Below are 21263 nucleotides of genomic sequence, written 5' to 3'. Positions count from 1 at the left end.
AGTCTTAGAGGCATTTGCTTTTTGTTTTTAATCAGAACAGGTTGGGGAGGTGTCCGGCCCAAAGGCTGAGGAATGTTCCCTGAGGAAGGAGCCAGGATAGAGAAATTTCAGAGCTATCTTTAGCAGAAGCTCCAAGGGGAACAGAACACTCTAGGGACCTGAAAGGCCAGTATCGCTGGCTGGTGGCAGAAAGTGTGAGGAGGAACAGCCTGGGGTGAGGGAGGTGAGCTGGGGCTGGGAGTTTAATCCCTATCCTGCCAGAAGTGGCAAGGCTGCTGGCAGCTTCTCCGGAGGGGAGTGGTGAGACCTTGGTTTGCCTTTTTAATGGCTTCCCAGCTCCATGTGAACAGACACTGGGAGGCAGCAAGGTGTCCAGTGAGGAGGCTCTTGCAGAGAGAAGGCAGTGTTTTAGAAGGTGGTGGTCACTGGTGAGAAACAGGTGGAAGCAACACTGACATGGGTTTGACAAGGTCTGGGGACTGAGCTAATCAGTCTCTTCTGTGTAGATGGAGCCTGTCTGGCTCCTGGCTGTAACCCCAGCCCACAGAGTAAGTGGGTGGTGGGTTTCGGGGAGGGGGAGTTGGGGTGATGCCCAAGAATGGGACTGGATGGATTCAGGGGGACCCTGTAAGAAGGAGCTCTGGTTGAAGGTCCTCAGAGATCCAGCCCAACCCTCGGGCTGTGGCACAGGGGGAGAAGCGGGGGCGCTCTGCAAACATGTCAAAGCTGGGCTGTGGCCAGGTCCTGTCACCCTGGTTCGGGGCTGCAGCAGGCTAGTGGCTGGAGTCCTGTGGTCTGAGGAGCAGGGCCTGGCCGCAGAGGCCGGCCCGCAGCCCGCCAGCGGGCACCACATACTCCCGGCCATCGGCGGCCCGCGAGGGCGAGAAGTCCGTCAGCTGCAGGTTGCTGTCCCGGACTTGGTCGTAGTCCCACAGCTGGTAGTGCCAACTCTTGCCCTGCTTGGAGAGAAGGTAGACGGCTCCTGGGGAGCCTTCCTCCGGCACGGATGGTGGCTGGTGGGGCATGCCGGGCTCTGGGTGGAACAGGCCTGGCAGCTCGGGGTCCTCCGTGTAGCCGAGGCCAGGCACAGCCTGCACACCCAGCAGGACCCCTGGGAGGAGAAGGGGAGGCTGTGAGTAGGAGCTGAGCACTGATGAGGTGCTGGTTGCCCAGCCTCGATCACCCCATTGTCATGCAGAAGTCAGCAGGGGTCAGCAGGCAGAGAGCCGGCTGGATTTGGACCCAAGGTGTTGAGTTCCGAGAGCTGCAGGCATTTTACATCCTGCCTCTACAGCCTGTCAGCACAGGGAGGTGGCAGGGCGGCACTGAACAGAGGAAACACTGTGACCCATTGGCCTCCAGGTGTCCAGGAGGGCGCTGCTCAGAGAGGCGCCCTCAAAGTCAGACAGCCATGCACACAAAGGGGCCTCCATCCAGGCCACCTGATGTGCCAATCTGGCCTTCTTTCAGGCAGATGGAAAGATGACGATGGCAATCATAGCTAACGCTTATTGGGACGTGTGACATACCAGGTACCATTCAAACAGTTTTACTTCCTCTGCCAATGAGATGGGTATTATTGTCACCAGGATTTCCAGATAGGAAAATGGAGGCCCTAGAAGTGGCTGGACCAAGCCTGCAGCTCAGACTGTTTGATTCCTGTCCTCGTTCTGAGTTCCTGTCTGTGGGAAGCCCAACTGGCAGACACTGAGGCACCTGCTGCCAGCCAGGCCCCCTCTAAGGACCCTATGGGGATAGAGATGGCCCAACCCTGGTTCCTGCCTCGAGACCAGTGAGGAGGTGAGACTGTGAGGAGGGATGACTGGGCTGGGGAGATCCTGGGTGAGGGCACAGGATATGGGAGGGGGCACCCACCTGTGCTCACTGCCCAGTGGGCCTTGTGGCCCTTCCGCTGACATGGCTCGTGGTTGAAGTCCTCATCGTAGCTGGCACTGGGGTTAAGACCAAAGCTGTGGTGTGGCCCTGGGACCCACCCTTCTCCATCCCTGCCCAGCTCCCATCCCAGCTGCAGGATACGGGATTAGCAGGGGATGTCCGGCGACAAGGTGCTGTAGGACATGGTCTCTGTTAGGACCACCCAGGCCACCACAGAGCACCTCTGCCTGGCAGCCCAGTGCCTCCTGGGCCAGCCTGCCCATGTCAGCCACTGCAGGGACAGAACAGACAGAGAAAGAGGGATCACCGTGGGCCTGGCAGCATGCCAAAGGCTTTCTGGAATCAGTGCCCATAACCTTCACCTTGACCATCACCTCTCTGTACAAATGTAGGAAGTGAGGCATAGAGAGGGTAAGCTGCTTGTCCATGGCCACACAGCAGACAGTGGCAGAGATGGGCTGGGAACCCAAGCAGCCTGGCTCCAGAGTCCACCTCGTAACACTCTGCTCTACTGGATGGGGAAGGGCCCAGAGAATGGAACAAAGGCCCCTCATGCACCTGGTATGTCCCAGCCAACCTCTCCAGTCCCTTCCTGCAGAACACCTGGCTTGAGACCCTTCCACACCCAACTTACCAGAGAACATCTCCCCTTGGGCCGTGTAACCCCTCTCCATGGCCACCTGCACCACTCTCTCCAGGGGTATGTCGCTGTGGGGTGCCAGGAGGGTGCCTGCCATCCACAAGGCCACTAGCCCGCACCTGGGGAGAGACAGGCCCAGCCCCTCAACCCCTAAGTCGTGTCTTTCCTGGGCCCCCTCTGCCCTGGAAGCTGGAGTGTGGGGAACAGGTCTGATGCCCTAGGGGAGCTCCCCTCTCCTCTCCCAGGCCGAGTAGGGAAAGACATCACCTGGGCTTCCAGGAGGAAGAGAGATGATGGACCAGATTCGTTTGTTCACTTGCTCCTTCGTTCCAAATGTTTACTGCATGTGCACCCTGACCTGTAAGTTCCCCTCTCCCTCCCCTCCTCCTCCTCTCACCTTCTCCCCAGGTTGCCTGGGATGAACCAACTCTTCCCACCCTCCTGGGTCAATCCTCACAGAGCCTGGCAAGGGCAGAGGCTCAGAACCACGGCCTGCCAAAGGGCTGGGGTCCTGGATCAGGGCACGTACTGAGGGCCTTCTTGGATGAGGGAGGGCACGTCAGCACAGAAGAGGATCCACTGCAGGTCACTTCTGAAACTGAATCAGAGCCACACTTAGGTCACGCGGGAACCAGCTCCTAGAGTCCCCGCACTGAGGTCTGGCTCGAAGTGGTGGGATCGAGGGACGGTGAAGGGGAGGAACACAGGCTTGGCTGTCCTGAGGCCTGAAGACACCTTAGCTGGGTCAGACTCCCTTCACCCCTGATGAGACACTTCCCCTCTGCAGCCTCAGCTTCCTCATCTGCTCAGTGGGAATCATTCTTCCGCCTGCTCTTTCTCTCAGTTACTGATGGGGCAAAGAGCAGTTGTGCAAAAGCCGCAACTAGCAGCCAGGGAGATTTATTTATTAGAGGAAATTTCTTGAAGGGCTGTCTCTACATCATTGATGAAAAGCTTAATCCATAGTCAATCTAAGAAGGGAAATTTTTATTCAAGCCAACCTGGGGACTATAACTCAGGACTATAACTCCCACCATTAGAGGTCAAAGCAGTTACATAAATTTTTGAGACGAAGGGTTAGTTACATGTCAAATGGCATATTACTGACAGTTTACTCAATCCAGATCTGTAAGTACAAAGCAAGCTGTGGGTCATAGGTCATTGTGGCCCCTTACAAGGTCAAGGAAGGTTGTTTAAAAAAAAAAAGAGAAAAAGAACAAAAAAAAGAACAAAGGTTGTCTCCCCTAAGAGTTGTGATCCTTGATGAGATTAAGAAAGAATGTTCTTCCCTAAGGAGGTTTGGTTAATGCAGATGTACAATATACACTAAACGGGAGGGAGGAGGCCCAAAAGGGAAAACAAAAACTTTATGTTTAAATTTTTCTGTTTACCATAAAATAGGAATTTTATTTCATCAATATCCAAACTCTGGAAATTTTTCCCCCTCAAGCCAGTTTCTCAGGCAGTTAGACAGCGTTGAAATCTCTTCACTCAGCCTTGAGCAAAACCAAGTAACATTTGCTCCAGGCCTAAGCCATCACCTTGACAGAGTCCTTACAGGTCAGCCCAGCCCCTCCTTAGGGAGGCCACTCAGAACGTTCTGGTGACTCCAATCCTTCTCCCACCTCCCACCCTCCCAGGGCTCAGGAGGTGTAGAGTAAGTTGCTTATACTCTTATTTCAAGGCCGGTGAAAGAGCAAGGCCTGGGGGGGGCACCCTCCTGATGAGAGGAGACCATATCATGGCCCAGTGGCCAAAAGCCTGGAGCCTGGCCGCCATGCCAGAGTTGAAACCGGGCCCTTCCTCTTCTAAGCACTGTGGCTAAGTGACTTTACCTCTGTGAGCCTCAGTTACTTCATCTGGAAAATGGAATAATAGTTCCTGTCTCATGGAATCGTTGAGAAGATTAAATAAATTAGTAAGTAAAAACACTCAGAGCAGCGCCTGGCACATGGTAGATGGGCAGTAATGGGTGGCGGTTATCTGCATTATGTTTGTCTTACTATGGTTGGGCCGTTTAGTGCAGACTTCAACTTGTCTAGAGGGCTGGAAGTTTCTTCTGAGTCTGGGCAGGTCACTTCTCTCTCTGTCCTTCAGCCCCAACCCAGGTCTAGCTCCCCACCCGTCCTGCCTCGCTTTCTGGGTGTCCCAGCTTCCTCCTGGACCCCTAGACTCCAGTCCCTCACCTCCACTCCTCAAAGGTAGCCTTTCTTCCTCCCCAGAAGGGCACAAGGCCCTTCCACAGCTCCCAGGGCCCTCAGGACAGTCCACCTGCCTTCACACGGCCCCTCCGATGCCCCGTGTGGTCTGCCCACCTGGGAAACCCCACGTTTGCCACCTCCTTGGTCCTGTTAAAGAAATATTTGCAGGTCCTTGAAAAGAACATCTCTTCATTTCACTCTGGGCCTGGGCACAAGCTGTTTCCTCTTACCACACACCCCTGCAACTTGAACAGCACTCAAGGGTCCTCTCCACCCTCTCCAGGCAGGCCCCACTGACTCTCAACCCGCTGGGCTCCCTCCTCACAGCTCTGACCACTCTGGGTGGTCACTGCCTGGTGAAGGGAGGGATCTGTTTCTCCCACTGGCCTAGATGCTTATGAGGGCAGGATCTTTCTTCATTGTTGAAGGTACACCGGCACTGAAGGGGTCTAAGTAGGGGGCTGTAGCAGTCAGGCCCTCTGACCTTGAGGAAATAAGAAACCCCAAGAGGAGATGGCTGAAGTGATCTGGGAACAGGTGGTTTGGTGTGACCCCAGGTGGGGGCATGGGGACCCTACCGGTCCTTGTGCAGCTTCAGGAGCCTCTGGACGTCCTCTCTGCCCCTGGGGACCCGGCCGTCCTTCTCCAAGGCCTCCTTCAGGAGCTGGCTCTTCTCCAGGCCGAAGACATGAGGGGGCGCAAACACCTTGGCAGGGGGTGGAGGCGGCATTGGGGGTGGTGGGGGAATAGGGGTCTGGAAGCTCGAGGAAGAGGGTGGAAAAGTTAAATCCGGGAGATCTGGGGGTAGGGGAGGAGGTGGAATGATGGGGGCCTGGGGTGCAGGGGCTCTTGGTGGCTCTAAGGGAGGAGAGCATGGAGAAATCATTTTGGGGTTTGTGACTTGGACTGGAAGGTCGAGAATAGAAGGATCCTCCAAAATGTGTTGGTCTAGGGATGGGGATTTTGAAGGTTTTGGAGCTGAGTTCCAGAATCTGCGCGCTGAGCAGTGGGACTGAAAAAACCGGGGCTAAAATTTGGAACTTTGGGAGCAGGGATTGAGGCTAACTCAAATCATAAGAAATCTTAGGGTTAACGGGGTCCTTTAATCTGGAACCAGATATGCGGTTGGAGATGAGTTGCAAGGTTCAAGGAGCGAGGAGTTAACTTCTTATCTCGGGCTAGATTTGGCAACTTGGAGTTGAATTTCAGGACATAAAGGCTTAGACCTGGGGTGAGACGCCTAAAGTTCGGAATTCAGGGTCCCAGAAGTAAAGACTAGGGGAATTTGGGATAGATTCCCCCCTCATATCCCAGACCCGACTTTGGAACCTTACAGCTGACCTTTTAGTCAGAGATCAAAAGGTCACCTCGCAGGGAAAATAGCCTAGTTGTGGAGAAAAGTCCTGAAATCAGAGGGAACAGGAAGAGTCTCGTGGGTTGGGGAAGGCTCAGAGATCGGAGCTCGTTGGGAGCCACGATACGGCTGGAATTGGGACCAGAGTGGGAAATTAAACGCGTCTCCGGGTCCCGCAAAATGGCGGACGAAGCGCATGACCTTTCCCAAATCCCGTGGTAAGACACGAAACTCGTGTCCGCCCCTTTAGCGATCACGTGACAGGGAACTCGAAACAGTGGGGGAGAGGCGGAGCTACCAAAGAACTGCCTCCGGGGAGACTGCTGAGAGAGCCGCGTCTGGATTGGCAAGAAGCGCGTGAGGGGGCGCGGCCTTCACTGATTGGTCCGTAGCCCCGAGAGTCGCAGAAGGCGTAGGGCTTGCAGGAGTGGGCGGAGTTTCTCCTGAGGCGGGAACCTAAGTGTCATTTTGATTGGCAAGATCTGGGTCCGGGAGCAAGACTTACTCTGATTGGCTAAGCTACCGGGTTTCCACGCGGGGATTGGCTTGTAGAAAGAAAAAGGCGGGACCAGGAGAGGAAGTTTTTCTGGTCGGCACTCAGCAACACAGCGGAGGGCGCTTACGGGTGCTGCGACTCTGTCGGTGAGTATTCTTAGGCGCAGGCGACCGTCGGCGCCAGGCGGGCGGAGTTCTTGGCGCCCGGGTCTTCCCGCGCCTTGTGTGGGGGAATCATCTTACCGCTGTGCCAGGCCAGGGCGCCGTAAAGTCGTGCCTCCTTTCTTAACGCGTTCTTACATCCGGGCCTTTTGTCCTGGGCCGCCCTTTGAGCGCGTGGGCCAGTGGGAATCGCCCCCTAGGATGCTCCGCCTACTGAGTCGCGTAGAGCATTCTGGGACTAGTAGTAAACCTCTCGAGAGTTCCCTCACCACGCGGAAAGAAGTGGTCTCCTGCGTTTGCTTTGTTTTCTGAGTTGTGCTTCCCTCTTCCCTTCTCCTGCCTTACCCGGCTTCCTCTTGTAAGGAAGATCCTTTAGCAACCCTCACTGGGACAAGGATTTGGAGAAACCTAGGGCTGAGGTTACTTTTTTCATTCTTTCAGTCCTACCTCAGCAACTCACTCCATGGCAGTTCCCGAGACCCGCCCCAACCACACTATTTATATCAACAATCTCAACGAGAAGATCAAGAAGGATGGTGAGTTCTCGGGGTGGTCCGGACTCCAGGCTATCCCGCACGAGCCGGCCCCCGTCTTCTGTACCCAGCATTCACTTTTCCTCAGTCTTTTCCAGCCAAATTGTTAGAGTTAACCCCTCGGCGTTTGCACATGCTGCTTCCTCTCTTTTTAACACTTCCTCAGTTCATCTTACACTCTGCTCATTAACCTGGTTACTGTTCCTCATCCTTCAAGGTTTCAGCTCACCGGACCCCTTCTCTAGGAAGCCTGCCCCCTCCCCTTTCCACTCAGGTGCCAGCCTCTGACTTCCCATGACCCTGGACATCCCCCTTCAAACCTTGGTCGTTCTGGGCTGTCATGGGGCTCTTTCCTGGCCTGTGAGCTCCATGTGGGTAAGAACTGAAACTGTCTTGTTCACTATCATGTTCTCAGAGATCGGTCCACAATGCAAATGTTTCACAGAAGTGAATAGTGATGGCTAACACTACCAGGCGCTAATATATGAATCTTGATTTCATTAAGTTTCACAACAGCCCTGCAGGAAGAACGTATTCCCATTTCTCAAATTAGGATACTGAGACTCGGGTGATACTGTTTGCCCAAGGTCACACACCAAGGAAAAGTGGTTGAGGCCACCAGCATGGAATTCTACTTAAGAACTCGATTCTTGACATCAGATATACTTGTCCATTTTCTTGAGCAAGTTATACTTTTATTGAACCTCATCTACTGGGCAGAATCATAACATGGTCTTTGCATGGATGTTATGGGGATTATATTAGCTAAACTTCTGTGCAGCTTCTTTTTCTGGTGCCCAGCAGGTAGTAAGAGTGGGGTAAGTGCTAGTTCTTACTATCACCTCAAGAAAATTGTCAGGAGAACCAGAGGAGCTTGCTGGGATTAAGCTTGAGGTTACTGATAAAGTTGTTATTGAAGATAACAAGCTACGTAAATCCCTCATACTCTTTTAGGGTATCATATCCAGCCAGTATTCTGTGGACCTAGGGACACATTGGCAACTGAGACCAGTCCTGGTCCTGCCTTCATGGAGCCACGGTCCAGTGGGAGTGACAGATGTGCTACCAGACAGCGATATCCCAGAGTAGCCAGGGCCGTGGTTGAGGAAGCACAGGCCGAGTGGTCAGGGCTGGGATTGGGCATCTAGAAAGAGGTATTCATTCAGTTTCATAGAAGAGGAGACATTTTGGAAAAGCTTTCCAGGTAGAGGAAGCAGTATTTGTGTTATGGTGAGGGAAGAGAGAGTTCCTAACCTGGACCAGCATGTGCAAATGTCTAGGGGCAACAGAGTCTATGGAATTCTGGGAACGAGTAGTTTTGTGTGCCTTAGACTTAGAAGCCTGTGCCTCATGGAGAGCCTTCCAGTGAGCAGTGCATTCTGGCTCATGGGGCCTGTGGACTGGGTAAGGTGTTGGACTTTGTCCTGAGGGTGTTGGGGAGCCAGGCAAGGGACAGAATCAGTTGTGAAAGATATTCCCAGCTGTGGAGGGTGAACTTGAATGGGCCAGAGAGGAGACTGGGGAGAGGTCCAAAGTCCAAGGTCCAGGGGAATGACTCAGGGCCAAACTGAGTTCATGGGGATGGTGGATGGCGACAAAAACCAGAACTGTCATCAGACTTTTTGGCTATTTCCTTCCCTTTTTACCCCATCCCCCCACCACACCCCTTTTTCCTCCTACTGTCTCTTTCACCAAGCATTTTCAGTTCACATATCGTCTTTGCATAAGATTGGTATCCTTTTCTGGCTGTCAGATGTGGCAGACCGTTTGCTAGTGAGGTATGGTGGTACTGGGTTCAGATGGACTTGGGTCCTGGTCCCGGTGCCAGCTCTGCAGGGTCTTCCCAGTGCCCTTGGGACCCTCCTCCTTGGCAGTGATAAATCCTCTGAGAGCCTCTTTCCATGTTAGTAACATTGGGACATTTATCATTGCTACCTCATGGAGTGGTTGTGAGAATTTGGTGAAGTTAATGTCTGTAAATCACTTGATGGTATCTTTATTTGTGCAGATGTTTTTGCAGGTTTGTGTGCTGGTGACTGCACTGCTCCAGGGAATACTGTGGTAGACAAATTGGACAGGCTCGTAGCTCTTCAGAAGGAGAGCTAAACAAGTAAACAAACATGATGTCAGGAGGTGGGAAATGGCCATGAAGGAAAAGCAAGGAGGGTCCCAGGCTGGAGGGGAGAGTGATACTAGATGTTTATTTAAACAGGGTGGTCAGGCAAGGCCTCAGGTCACAACATTTCCACTGAGCCCTGGGTGACTGAAGGAGGCAGCCATGTACACCTTGGGAGAAAGGTGCTCCTGGCGGAGTAGTAAGTAGCTCCTGGTAGTGCAGAGGTCCTGAAACAGAGTCGGTGTGATGGGCCTGAAAAAGGACTGGGAAGCCAATGTGGCTGGAGATACAGGAGTGCAGGTGGAGTGTGGGGAGAGATGAGGTTGGAGAAGTTGGCCCAGGGCCACATCACACAGGCCGATGTCAAGGTGCTAGAGAAGATGAAAAGAGGTGCTCCCATTTACTGTACATTGGCCACGTGTCCTTTGTGTGTGTGTGACTCGTGTTCCTTGTGCAGCAGCGTTGTTGGGTATATCCTGTTACTGTTGACCTCTTACAGAGGAGCACACACACTGAATGCTTGGCTGCTGCTGGGATTGCTGACCAACAGCATGCTGGGTACTCTTGTCAGTTGCCTGATGTTTCCCTTCTGGGCTGCATTTCCTCTGAGCAATGGAGCTCCAGCCTCAGAACATGGTACCAAGGCCTCTAGTCACCCATGGGTCTTTCCTTCCCCCACTGCAGAGCTGAAGAAGTCCCTGTACGCCATCTTCTCCCAGTTTGGCCAGATCCTGGATATCCTGGTATCACGAAGCCTGAAGATGAGAGGCCAGGCCTTTGTTATCTTCAAGGAGGTCAGCAGCGCCACCAACGCCCTGCGCTCCATGCAGGGTTTCCCCTTCTACGACAAGCCCATGGTGAGCACTGTGTGTAGAGGAGTGGGTGTGCGTACCCGGGTAAAGTGCTATTGCCAGCTGGTTGGGACTAGACTTCCTGTCACCTGTGGTCCGGGCTCTAAAGGATGGGAGTTTCTCTTGAGTATGTGCTGCCGAAGCGAGCACAGAATGGGAGCTTCTCTTGCTGTTCCTTAGCATTCACTGTTCCCTGTACTGGGGTGTGGGGACACACAGTGACCAAGGGAACCCCCAGCTCTGCCCTCTCAGACCCACAGTCCTGTCGGAGAGACATGGCTGTCTCCAGATGGTAATGACCGAGACCGGTCAGGGCTGGGACTGGGGAAGTGCACAGGGCTGGGGGAGCTTAGGGGAGGCATCTCACCCAGAGTGGGAATTTGCAGCAAAGGCTTTCTGGATGAGTAAGACTCGAAGGAGAAGAGTAGCTGGGGGAGGGGGTGGGGAAGACAGTGGACTAAGGCCTGGAGATAAGCAAGAGCATATGTAATTGAGGAAGTGAGTCAAGTTCATTTTGCTGGGGTGAAGGACGGGAGGTGGTGAGGAGGGCCTGGCTGGAGAGCAGATCAAGTCAGGTTAAGGAGCTAGAGTTTGTCCTGAAAGTGGACTTAATTCTAAGGGTGCTGGGGAGCCATGGGAGGGTTTAGGGAGATGCCTGTGGCTGTCGTGTAGGATGGATGAAAGGGAGATTAGGATTCAGTTGTGGAGGTGAGGCTGGAGGGTTGGGCCAGGACCAGGGCAGGGGCCATGGGTTGGGAGGAAAGGGATTGCAGAGGTTCGGGAGGCCAGGTGGATGGCCACGGGGACTGCTGTCTAGGAGGTGAGGTGTGGCTTGAAGTCCCTGCCCTGGACTAGAGTTCCTGTCATATCACTGGCAGACATCTTTGGTTCTTTGGGCTTTTTCCCTCGTCCCTCAATCAGTTTTCCAGTTTCACCCGATTGGAATATGCCTCCCTGAACCCGTTCCCTTGGAGAGGTGACAGCAGGTGTCAGAGCTTGCGGGTCCGAGGCAGGTCACTTCATGTGGAGGACACTGGCCCAGGGGTGGCAGGGCAGCCTGGAGCACGCACCTCCATTGGGAGAGGGCCGCTCTCCAACTCCGGCCTGTGGTCGCCTCTGGGTGTGCGAGCCCACAGTTGCCACATCTGCCATTGCTTTTCTGGAGCAGCTAGAAATTCGCTTTTGAGGACTAAAAACCATAAATCTTTTTGTCTTGACCCCTGCTTTTCTCCGAAGTTGGACCATAGGAAGCAGTGAAGCCCTGTGGACTCTTGTCAGGGCATTCTGTCACCTCTACCTTCAAAACATCCACTCCCCTGCCTCCCACCTGGTCCCAGCCACCACCCTCTCTCATCAGGATGGTGGCAGCGGCCTGCCCACTGGCCTCCCTGCTCGACTCCTGCTCCTCTTCTCCATCCCATGGCCGCAGCGCTTCTTGGGAGATGCCAATGAGAGGGCGTCACTCCCCTGCTTATGACACTCCACGGCTCCTGGCTTTCTCAGGAAAAGAATCATTCCCAAGGTCCCCTGTTGCCTCTGTGACCTTGTCTCTTCCTTCCTCATCCACATCGGTCTCCTTGCTGTGGCTTGAATCCCCGCTGCACTCGTTCGCTCTCTGATGACCGCTACCTTTGCTAGAGCGCTCTCTCCCTAGATGTCTGCATTGCCCGCCTTCCCCAGTGTCACTTCACCGAGCCCTTTCCCGACCACACTCTAAAACTTTCAGTTCTTCTCAACACTTCTGTAGTTCACTTTTTAATGTCATTTGTCATACCTTCCCCAGTGAACAAGCTCTGGGAGGGTGGGGTCTTCTGTTTGATGTACTCCTTGCTGGACGCCCAAGGCACAGATAGGTGCTAGGTAAACTGCTAAATGAATGAGATTTCGCCTGAAGATTCAGTTCTCTTGTGTGATTGAAAGGCCCCCTGCATAGAGTTAGTGTCCTGGCCTTGTTTTCTTGCTTCTGCCTTGGGCCTGATTCTCAGGGCTGTCCGATCTTCCCTTCAGAGTCCCAGCAACCACTTACTGAGCGCTTGCTACATGCCAGACACTGTCTGGAGGCTTAACTCATTTAGTCCTCGCAATCATCCGTTGAAGTGGAAAATCACTCAATCCCCGTTTTACAGATGAAGGCACTGAAACCAAGTAATTTCTGTGACATTGCTCACCAAGCCCGTCAAGGTCTGATTTTGCATCCAGGTGGTTTGGCTCTGAAGCTCACTCACCTCAACCCTTCTGCTCTCTGCTTGGCAGCGCATTCAGTATGCCAAGACCGACTCAGATATCATCGCCAAGATGAAGGGCACATTCGTGGAGCGGGACCGCAAGCGGGAGAAGAGGAAGCCCAAGAGCCAGGAGACCCCAGCTGCCAAGAAGGCTGTGCAGGGCGGGGCGGCTGCCCCCGTAGTAGGTGCTGTCCAGGGGCCTGTCCCGGTAAGCCAGGGCCCAGAGATGTGGCCCCCTCACCATCAGGCCTTCCTCAACCACATGGCCTGGCTTGGGGGCAGGGTGAGGAGGGGTCTCCCCTTGGGGATTCAGAGGACTCCTCCACCTCAACCCCTTCCATTTTCTTATGAGAATTATGTGCGTGTCTGGGGGGTTGAGCACCTGGATGATGGTATCTCCACTGGGAAATGTCTCTCCGTGCCTGCCTATTTCTCAGGATCTTCTTTCTCTGTGTCTCAGTCTCTTTTCTTTCTCTCCTTGACTTTGACTTTGCTGTCCATGTCTTTTAGGTCAATGTGTATGTAGAAAATCCAGACGAAGCTACCAATCGACTGTTAGGATTAAAAAGTGAATTTAATTTAGCAAGGTTGTCAGATATAAAATCAACATGGAAAAATTCAGTTTTATTTCTATACGTTAGCAACAAACAATCAGTCTTCAAATTGAAAAGTAGCTCCAAGGAGTAAATTCAACAAGAGGTGTGTAAGACCACCCACCGGAGCTCTAGAACGTTGCTGGGAGAAATTGGAGATGTTCCTAGCAAATGGATGGGAAGACTTACTGCTAAGATGTTGGTTCTCTCCAAATTGGTTTAAAATTCAACACAATTCCAATCAAAATCCAAACGAATTTATGAGGACACTGACAGGCTGTCAGTAAATGTCTGGAAAGGCAAAAGAAGGCAGACGAGAGCAAAGCGGGGGCCTGCTATATAGTAATCAAGATGGTGCGGTGTTGGCATAAGGCTGGGAAGATGGACCAGTGGGGCAGAATAGTCCAGAAACGTCCACACGTGTATGTGATCACTCCATGTATAATCAAGATACCACTGCAGTCCAGCGGTGAAAGGACTTTTTCCCCTAGTAAATGATACTGAAACAATTGGATATATGTAAGAAAAAAAGTTAACACTACCTTTACTATATGTAAGTTAATTTGAGATGAATCATGGACCTTAATGTGACAGCTACAGCAATATTTTCTAGAAAACAGGAAAATGTCTTCATGACCTTGGTGGAGCATGAAGAGTGGAAACATCCTGTTTTCTAAACCGGATACAGAAAGCACAAAGTACTAAAGCTGGATGAATTGGACCCACGCTTTAGGTCTCCAAACCTCCTTGTGGGCCTTCTGATGGGTGGTGCTCTGTTTGTGTGACCTCACACTTTGGCATCAGCGATAGTGTCTGGGTTACCTTTGAGCTTCCCCACTCTTCTCCTCTCCTCTCTTCTGTGCCCACCTTTCTGTCCACCTTTGACTCTAGGTGTGATTCCAGCTCTGGCAGCCCCTGTCTCCCCTGGGTGCACGTGCTCTGTGCCATCGGGCCAGCTCCTTTCTGCACTTGCCCACACCCACCGTCCCTGTCCATCTCTGCCTTCCACTGTCTGTTCTCTGGATCTGTCTCTTTTTCCGTAAAGTTTATTTTTAGAATCAGGAGTACAGCATGCTTATTATGGTGTTTATCTCCACCACTTTCCGTTGACAGTGTTCTTATTTTTTTCCTAGACTTTTTACCTACGTATATGTCTGTGAACAACGTTAGGCCATTCTGACCAACTTTTATATATATATAAAAAAAAATTTTTTTTTAACTCTTTCTGATTGAATGTCCCCTGTGAACTTAGGTCTGTTTTGTTCCATCCACCTCTCTTTGGGTGCCTTTTTTGCCTTTTCCAAGTCTGGATCTTTCTCCCTGTGTCTCTCACACCATGAGTTTCCTGGAACAGCCTTTTCTCCTCTCAGTTTCCTACTGACAGTGAAAGCACACCCCGTCCCACCTGCCTGCACCCATCTCAGTCCTGCTCTCCCTGTCCCGCAGGGCATGCCGCCGATGACCCAGGCACCCCGCATCATGCACCACATGCCAGGGCAGCCTCCCTACATGCCGCCCCCTGGCATGATACCGCCTCCCGGCCTCGCACCTGGCCAGATCCCACCGGGGGCCATGCCTCCACAGCAGCTCATGCCCGGGCAGATGCCACCTGCCCAGCCTGTAAGTGTCTGGTCCTCCTGGGGTCTCATGCAGTCAGAATACAGGAATGGAAAGGGGCCGGTGGGGGCACTGTTTTAGGTTGTGTGTGCCTGGCAGGCCTCCCTGAGGGGGTGCTCTCGGAGAATGAGGATGTAGCAGTGGGGTCAGGCACCGGGACAGAGGAATTAGTGTGTTTGCTGGAGCAGCTTTGGAAGGTCAAGGGGAGGCTGGAGCAGGGATGGGCTGCACCTGGGTTCATTCAGTGAACTCCTGAGCACCCGTTTATGGGCACAGCAGTGCTCTCTGTGGCTTACGGTCTAGTGGAGGGTGAGGCGGGGTAGACAGGCAACAGCATAGGGTATGTCAGGTGACGGGTTAGAAGGATTCAAGCAGGGTTGGGGCCGGAGAGCAGGAGGGCCGTAGATCCCCCACCAGACTCATGGGCTCTCATCTCCCGCACAGCTTTCAGAAAATCCACCAAATCACATCTTGTTCCTCACCAACCTGCCGGAAGAGACCAACGAGCTCATGCTTTCCATGCTTTTCAACCAGTAAGTAGGGCCTGTGGCTGGGCAGGAGCTGGGGGGGGTGATGGCCAGGAGGTGGCACCGTGGAGACGGGCCTCAGAATTTTGCTGGCAGAGCCCTGAGCCTGCTTAGGCTTTGCAGGCGAGACAGCAGCTACAGGTGTAAAAGGAGGAAGAGGCCGGGCCCACAGCAGCAGGGAAGGGTGGTGATGAGGCTGGAGGTCAGCAGTAGCCAGGGCGTGCGAGCCGTCCTCCACCTTCGTGAGGGTGGGGCGGGGGGCCATGCTCTGGGCCTCATCTTTCCAGTCTCTGGATTAGACAAAGGCAAGGTGCGAGTAAAACAGCAGTGAGATGTCACCGAGCGCTGGCTAGGCTGGCAGAAGTCAGCCCGTTTGTTGCAAGCGTGGGCGGTGGGGATGCTTGACCCCTCGTGCCCTGCGGATGGGATGCAGAGCCCTGGGCCATGGGGTAGGGTAACTGTCCTCTGTTTAGTGATATACTCACCTGGTGGCTCTGCTCTGACTGGATATCCTACAGAAATTCTTAACAAGAGTCCCAAGGGGCTGTAGCTGGGGTGTTTTCTCACGGTATGTGGGGAGTTGGAGGCAGCCTGGGAGAAGGGAGGGGTCAGATGCAGATGCTGTTGGGGGAGGGAAATAGCTGAGTGGTAGAGTGCATGCTTGGCATGCATGAGGTCCTGGGTTCAATCCCCAGTACCTCCATTTAAAAAAAAAATGCAGACGCTCAAAAAGGCATGCTGCTCAGCAATTAGAGGGAACGGGAAGGGTGGCATGATAGTTCTTGATGCTCCTACCGAGAGGAAATTTTGAAAAACTGAGTAAAAGAGAAAAATATTACCACATAATGTACCACATCCACAGAACAATGTGTATTTTTTAAGAATACTGATGGAAAAAAATGATAGCCAGGAAACATGGGGATGGTTGCCTAATGGGGAAGGAAGTAGGGAATGAGAAGAGGGAAACGAAAGAAACAGCAGATCATACAAGTCAGGGTAATGGTTATTTCTGGAGCCGAAGTGGGTGGGTTGTGACTGGGGAAGGATGTGGGGGGAGGGGCAGTGTTCTGTCTCTTGACCTTAGTTATGGCTGCAGGTGTGTTCATGTTAAAATTTGTCATTATATGATACGTTTACATTGTGCATACTTGTTTATGTTAGAATTTATCAACGTAGTGTCATACATTTTGGGTTGGATAATTCTTTGTTATTGGGGCTGTCCTCTGCTTCATAGGGTGTTTAGCAACATTCCTGGCCCCTACCCACCAAATGTTAGGCTAAAATGTTAGAGGGAAGTGCCCAGTCTGGATCCCTGAGGTCTCTCCCTTTCCCTCAGGTTCCCTGGCTTCAAGGAGGTCCGCCTGGTCCCCGGGCGGCACGACATCGCCTTCGTGGAGTTTGACAATGAAGTGCAGGCAGGGGCCGCTCGTGACGCCCTGCAGGGCTTCAAGATCACCCAGAACAATGCCATGAAGATCTCCTTTGCCAAGAAGTAGCACCCTGTTCCCATGCCTGCCCCTGCCCCCTGTCCTGGGGCCACCCCTCCCTCCCTCGGCTCAGTCCCCTGAAGGTAAGTCCCCCTCGGGGGCCTTGGAGCCGTGTGTGAGTGAATGGTCGCCACACAGCATTGTACCCAGAGTCTGTCCCCAGACATTGCACCTGGCGCTGTTAGGCTGGAATTAAAGTGTTTTTTGAGGTTTGTTTTTTCACAAACATTTGTTGTTTTGATTTTCTTGTCCTCTGTGTTTCCCTTCTCTGCACATGAGAATATTCTGGGTGTTTGGGGATTGCAACCTTGGGAAAATACACAGAATAGTGTAACAACATTGTCGAAACTAAAATCACTTACTACTTTGGCAGATTTCTATTTTACCTCAATCAACATTCAGGGCAGGAAATTGAAACTCAGGCTGCCAGGTACTGTCGGGCAGGTTCTGTACTGCACAAGGATGCCACCTTTCATGGCTCACCGTTCACTCTAGATTTGTATGTTTACTCCAATCATTTTCTAACATGATAGAGTGTTAAGGAAGAGGTTTTTCTTCAGTGTTTTCTACACAAAAATGCCTTCTGTCCTACGAAGGGTCCCACAGAAACCACTCTCAGTACTTCAGGAAGAAAGAGAAGGGAAATGGGTGTGCATGAAGTCACGGGAAGGGTAGTAGGAATGGCAGCTTGGGTTGGAGACACTTGGTCCACAGATCGTTTCTACTGTCCAAGTTTGCAGCCTAGAGCTGCAGTCTGTAGAGTTCAGCGCGATGTCACTGCTGCTACTAGGAGTGCCCCAGCTGACGTGATCACACAGGGGGAGGGCCCTTGACCAGGTGCTGGTGCCAGAAAGGTGGCCGCCTCACACACGGCTGCTCTCCCTTGCCGGCCAACCTCCAACCAGGAGCTTCGGGCAGGTGGGTGAACCCAATTCTCTGGTGCCCTAGCTGTGGGGGGTTCTAGGAAGTGTGGTTTCTGGCTGGACAGTCATGTCCCAGCTGAAGCTGTGGATAAGAAGGGGAGGTTGAACAGGGGGACCTTAGCAATCTGTCACACACCTGACCTGGAAAGTTTTAAATTGACTCAAAAAATAAAAAATAAAAAAAATATATATATAGCTTAAAACCCATTGTCATACCATATAGATGGGAAAATGAGAACACTTGCCAGAAGCAGAAAATTAACCACAAAAATAAATACAGAGAGACTGTTAAATTCTCTGGATATTTTTTTGAGTGTGCCAAGACTCAAGCCCCAGCTCTGCTCTCTCCGTTAAAAGCGAACATCAGTGTTTGACACACTGAAGACTTGTGGCACCAAACTCACACTCTTGTAGGATCTGAAAGACTGAAAGGGGAAGAGGGCGATCGCCGCCTTCCCTAAAAGGCACAGTGTTCTTGCAGACGGCGCGAGGGAACACTAGCAGCCACGGGTTTATGGGTCGCACCTAGTTTCTACTGTCCGCCTGGGGGTGCTCCCCGGCTGCTGCCCTCACAGGCGATTGATGTCTGCACTCTGAGCTTCATTTTCTTCCTGCGTAAAGAAGAATCTTTGTTAATACTGTGGTGTTTTTGTACTCGCTACTCCAGCCTACAAGCCTTTCCCCCCACCCCCTTACCCTCCCCAACCCCTGTGCCAGGCATTTAGCAAGCACTTAATAAGTTCAGCAAATAACTTGCCAAGCCCCTACTATGTGCTAAATACTGTCCTTGGCATGGGATATGCAGTGTGAATGAAATAGACAAGCTATTTTCAACTGCTGTGTTCTGATACAAACAACTGACGATGGGGTGGTGGAGCTGGGGACCAGTAACCGGGGTGGTCACGGGAAGCCCCTCTGAGGAGGTGACATTTGAGGAGAGCTGTTGATACTCTTGTACTTGGTGCTGGGTGTTGAGCATGTAGAGGTGGCTTAGGCCCCATCTTTGCTAGAGATGATTTCCCCATCCCAAGCCTGTGTGTGTTCCTCCACTTCCCCCTGAACTAAAAAAAAGTTTGGACTTGGAGCCAGTGTGAGAATGCTTCTGAGGGAAGAGGTGGCTGTTGAGGCATGTGGATCTCTTTGAAGCACAGTTTTAGAGATGAGACTTGAGTTCAGATCCTGCCACTCTGACCTTGGGCACCTGACTGAGCTCCAAGCTCAGTAGTGCTGGGTGTGGACCTGGAACCAAACCTGGCCCCACCGCTTCCCACCTTGGACACATTCCTTAAGGCTCTACACTTCCATTTCCACATAAAAGCGTGTTTTGATAGCCCCCTTTGAAGGGGAGGCAGACTATACATTTGAGCTAATAAAATAAAGATACGTGTGGTGAATGCTCTATAAATAACCACTGGGATAGTAAACAATAGAGTTTTATTTTTCCTATTTTAAAGAGAAGAAAGGTGAGGCTCTGAGAGGAGACATAACTTAGCCTGGGTCACCCAATCAGGAAGTGGCTTATGAGGATAAGTAGCAATTGTGGCAGGACATTGCCTAGCTTGAGGCCCAACATACAATACTCCGCTTGGGAACTGGGGTTATTCCTGGCAATCAAAGGGCTGCCTTGTTCTCCTGCCCCTCAGCACAGGAAATTCCAAGGTGGTTTTCCATACTGGCTTCTTTCGTTCTGTCTAGGGGGACAGCAAAGGGGCTCAGGTCCCCAAGCTGACTCAAGAAAGATGGAATTGAATATCTTAACTTGCCCGACTGGGCCTCTCTGATTGCTGAGGGGGTGGCTGTCACTTGGAGTGGCCTGGGCTGCCTGGGGCCTATCTGAGCATTTCCTAGTGTTGGCTCTCCTCACCCTGTCCTTAAAATGGTTCTGGCTGTGTAGCAGCCTCTAGGTGGTGTGGGTAAAATTTGGGACTGGTTTAAGGCGGGGACAAGAACACAGGTTTCCTTGTGTTGTTGGAGAGGGAGGGCAGGAGGAAACGAGACCCCATTCCTCTCTTGGTCACTCTCTTGCTCAGAGTCCATGATGGCTTGGTCCCTGGTGTTTCTTGGTATCATCTTTCTGTCTGCCTTCCCGGGGCCTAGTGTCGGGGGCCACCTAATGCCCAAGCTGGCTGACAGGAAGCTGTGTGCTGATGAGGAATGCAGCCGTAAGAGCTGGGGGTTGGAGGGCTTGGGGCTTGGGTTGCCAGTCTGTGCGGATGGGGCTGTCATTCCCCTTTATTCCTTCCCTAGACCCCATCTCCATGGCTGTGGCCCTTCAGGACTACGTGGCCCCCGACTGCCGTTTCCTGACCATACACAGGGGCCAAGTCGTGTATGTCTTCTCCAAGCTGAAGGGCCGAGGGCGGCTCTTCTGGGGAGGCAGTGTGAGTCTTGGGAGAACAGAAGAGGAAAGGGTGTGGGGCTGGGGTGGGTGCACCCTAATTTTTCACCTAAGGGGAAAATGTGAGGGGGGTGAACTGAAATAGAGTTTGTAGGGGGCGGGGAGCTTTTGTTATCTACTCAATTTTTACTTTGTTGAGCAATTATTACGGCATCTACTATAGTGCCAAACTGTTCTAGACACTGAAGGTAAAACAAAAATGACCCCTTTTACTCTAATGGAAGGAGACAAGCCATCAAAAAAAAAAAAGTCAAGTATGTGCTGCTTGGAGAATTAATATAAAGTGACTGGGTGACTAATTAGCAAGGGGTTGTCAAGGAGGACCTTCTAGCAGGTGACTTGAAGCTGAGATTTGAATGACAAAGATGGAGCCAGCTAGTGTAGATCAGGGAGAAAAGAGTGCAGAGGTTTGTAGCAGGAGTGAGCTTGGCATCTTCCCAGACCCTGGCTTTTAACTCCTCTTCCCCAGGTTCAGGGAGATTACTATGGAGACCTAGCTGCTCGCCTGGGCTATTTCCCCAGTAGCATTGTACGCGAAGACCAGACCCTGAAACGTGGCAAAATCGATGTGAAGACGGATGTGAGTGTCTTGGGGGCTGGCACGGATGTGGAGGGAGGACCCTTGGGTTGTGGTGATGGGCAAAGATGCTCCTACCCTTGGCTCCCCGGCATACTAGCTGTGTGCTCGGGGACAAATTTCCTGCCTTTTCTTACCTGTAAAATGGGGAATGATTTCTAAGTCCTAGTCCAATTAACAGGTGAAAAAATTAGAGGGCTCTAGGCTAATTTGTATAGCACTTGTGTGGCCAAACCTGGCGCCTGCGGCTGCAGCATTTGCTAAAACCACTAGATCCTTTGTGGTGTGACCGCTGGTTTTCTTCCCACTGTTTCCCCTTTCTCTCTTTCAGAAATGGGATTTCTACTGCCAGTGAGAGCCTACCGCTGTCCCTGCTGTTTTTTTTTTTTTTTTCCCCTCTCCGGCTTTATGCAAATACACCAGTCAAGTGCAAACTGTGGGTCTCTGTGGTCTTTGTGGTGGGGATCTAGAAAGGAAACGTTTCCCCAGGTTTCTGAATCTAGCCAATCACCCCACTGACTGTAGTAACGTCAATGGTTGCTAAGCAGTTTCACGTACTAAAAGCTCTTTGCTCCAAGCTGGGTACCATAGGTGGGCACCTAGGCTTAGATATCACAAGCAAATGAGAAGGGGGAATAACCTAAACAGCCAAATTGGGGGATTGTAGT

At 52.2% G+C, this 21263-nt stretch overlaps 3 protein-coding genes across 11 annotated transcripts; 2 read left to right on the top strand and 1 right to left on the bottom strand.

The window, feature by feature from the left end:
* Window positions 1–9: 9 nt before the first annotated feature.
* Window positions 10–6937, bottom strand: ACTMAP (actin maturation protease). 6 transcript variants are annotated; one of them, XM_045510893.2, is made up of 7 exons: window positions 6830–6937; window positions 5316–5443; window positions 3066–3134; window positions 2531–2655; window positions 2038–2167; window positions 1876–1946; window positions 10–1111 (listed from the first exon to the last, which is right to left on the bottom strand). In XM_045510893.2, the coding sequence occupies exons 4-7, from the start codon at window positions 2631–2633 to the stop codon at window positions 774–776; spliced, it is 642 nt and encodes a 213-aa protein (XP_045366849.1). In that variant the 5' UTR covers window positions 2634–2655; window positions 3066–3134; window positions 5316–5443; window positions 6830–6937; the 3' UTR covers window positions 10–773. The 6 variants fall into 6 exon arrangements, with proteins under 6 accessions (XP_045366849.1, XP_045366847.1, XP_045366848.1 ...); XM_045510891.2 differs by lacking the exon at window positions 6830–6937 and adding an exon at window positions 6597–6736 and having other exon boundaries at window positions 5316–5498; XM_045510892.2 differs by lacking the exon at window positions 6830–6937 and adding an exon at window positions 6597–6736.
* Window positions 6610–20001, top strand: SNRPA (small nuclear ribonucleoprotein polypeptide A). Of its 3 annotated transcripts, XR_834722.2 has the most exons (8): window positions 6610–6733; window positions 7190–7284; window positions 10082–10254; window positions 12502–12681; window positions 14513–14686; window positions 15128–15216; window positions 16547–16780; window positions 19868–20001. XR_834722.2 is itself a non-coding variant. In XM_010947278.2 (7 exons), exons 2-7 carry the CDS (start codon window positions 7212–7214, stop codon window positions 16704–16706), a joined length of 849 nt encoding a protein of 282 aa, XP_010945580.1. In that variant the 5' UTR covers window positions 6610–6733; window positions 7190–7211; the 3' UTR covers window positions 16707–16923. The 3 variants fall into 3 exon arrangements, 2 of the variants coding, with proteins under 2 accessions (XP_010945580.1, XP_010945581.1); XM_010947278.2 differs by lacking the exon at window positions 19868–20001 and having other exon boundaries at window positions 16547–16923; XM_010947279.3 differs by lacking the exons at window positions 6610–6733; window positions 19868–20001 and adding an exon at window positions 6998–7106 and having other exon boundaries at window positions 16547–16923.
* On the top strand, window positions 17073–21029 carry MIA (MIA SH3 domain containing). Of its 2 annotated transcripts, XM_010947277.3 has the most exons (4): window positions 17073–19782; window positions 19868–20001; window positions 20488–20598; window positions 20927–21029. In XM_010947277.3, exons 1-4 carry the CDS (start codon window positions 19656–19658, stop codon window positions 20948–20950), a joined length of 396 nt encoding a protein of 131 aa, XP_010945579.1. In that variant the 5' UTR covers window positions 17073–19655; the 3' UTR covers window positions 20951–21029. The 2 variants fall into 2 exon arrangements, with proteins under 2 accessions (XP_010945579.1, XP_074225730.1); XM_074369629.1 differs by lacking the exon at window positions 20927–21029 and having other exon boundaries at window positions 20488–20920.
* The last annotated feature ends 234 nt before the right edge of the window (window positions 21030–21263 follow it).

Source organism: Camelus bactrianus, chromosome 9 (assembly GCF_048773025.1).
Source record: "Camelus bactrianus isolate YW-2024 breed Bactrian camel chromosome 9, ASM4877302v1, whole genome shotgun sequence".
NCBI classification, from domain to species: domain Eukaryota; kingdom Metazoa; phylum Chordata; class Mammalia; order Artiodactyla; family Camelidae; genus Camelus; species Camelus bactrianus.
Note: the sequence above shows the minus strand (reverse complement) of the source record. Positions and strands in the feature narration are given on the sequence as shown.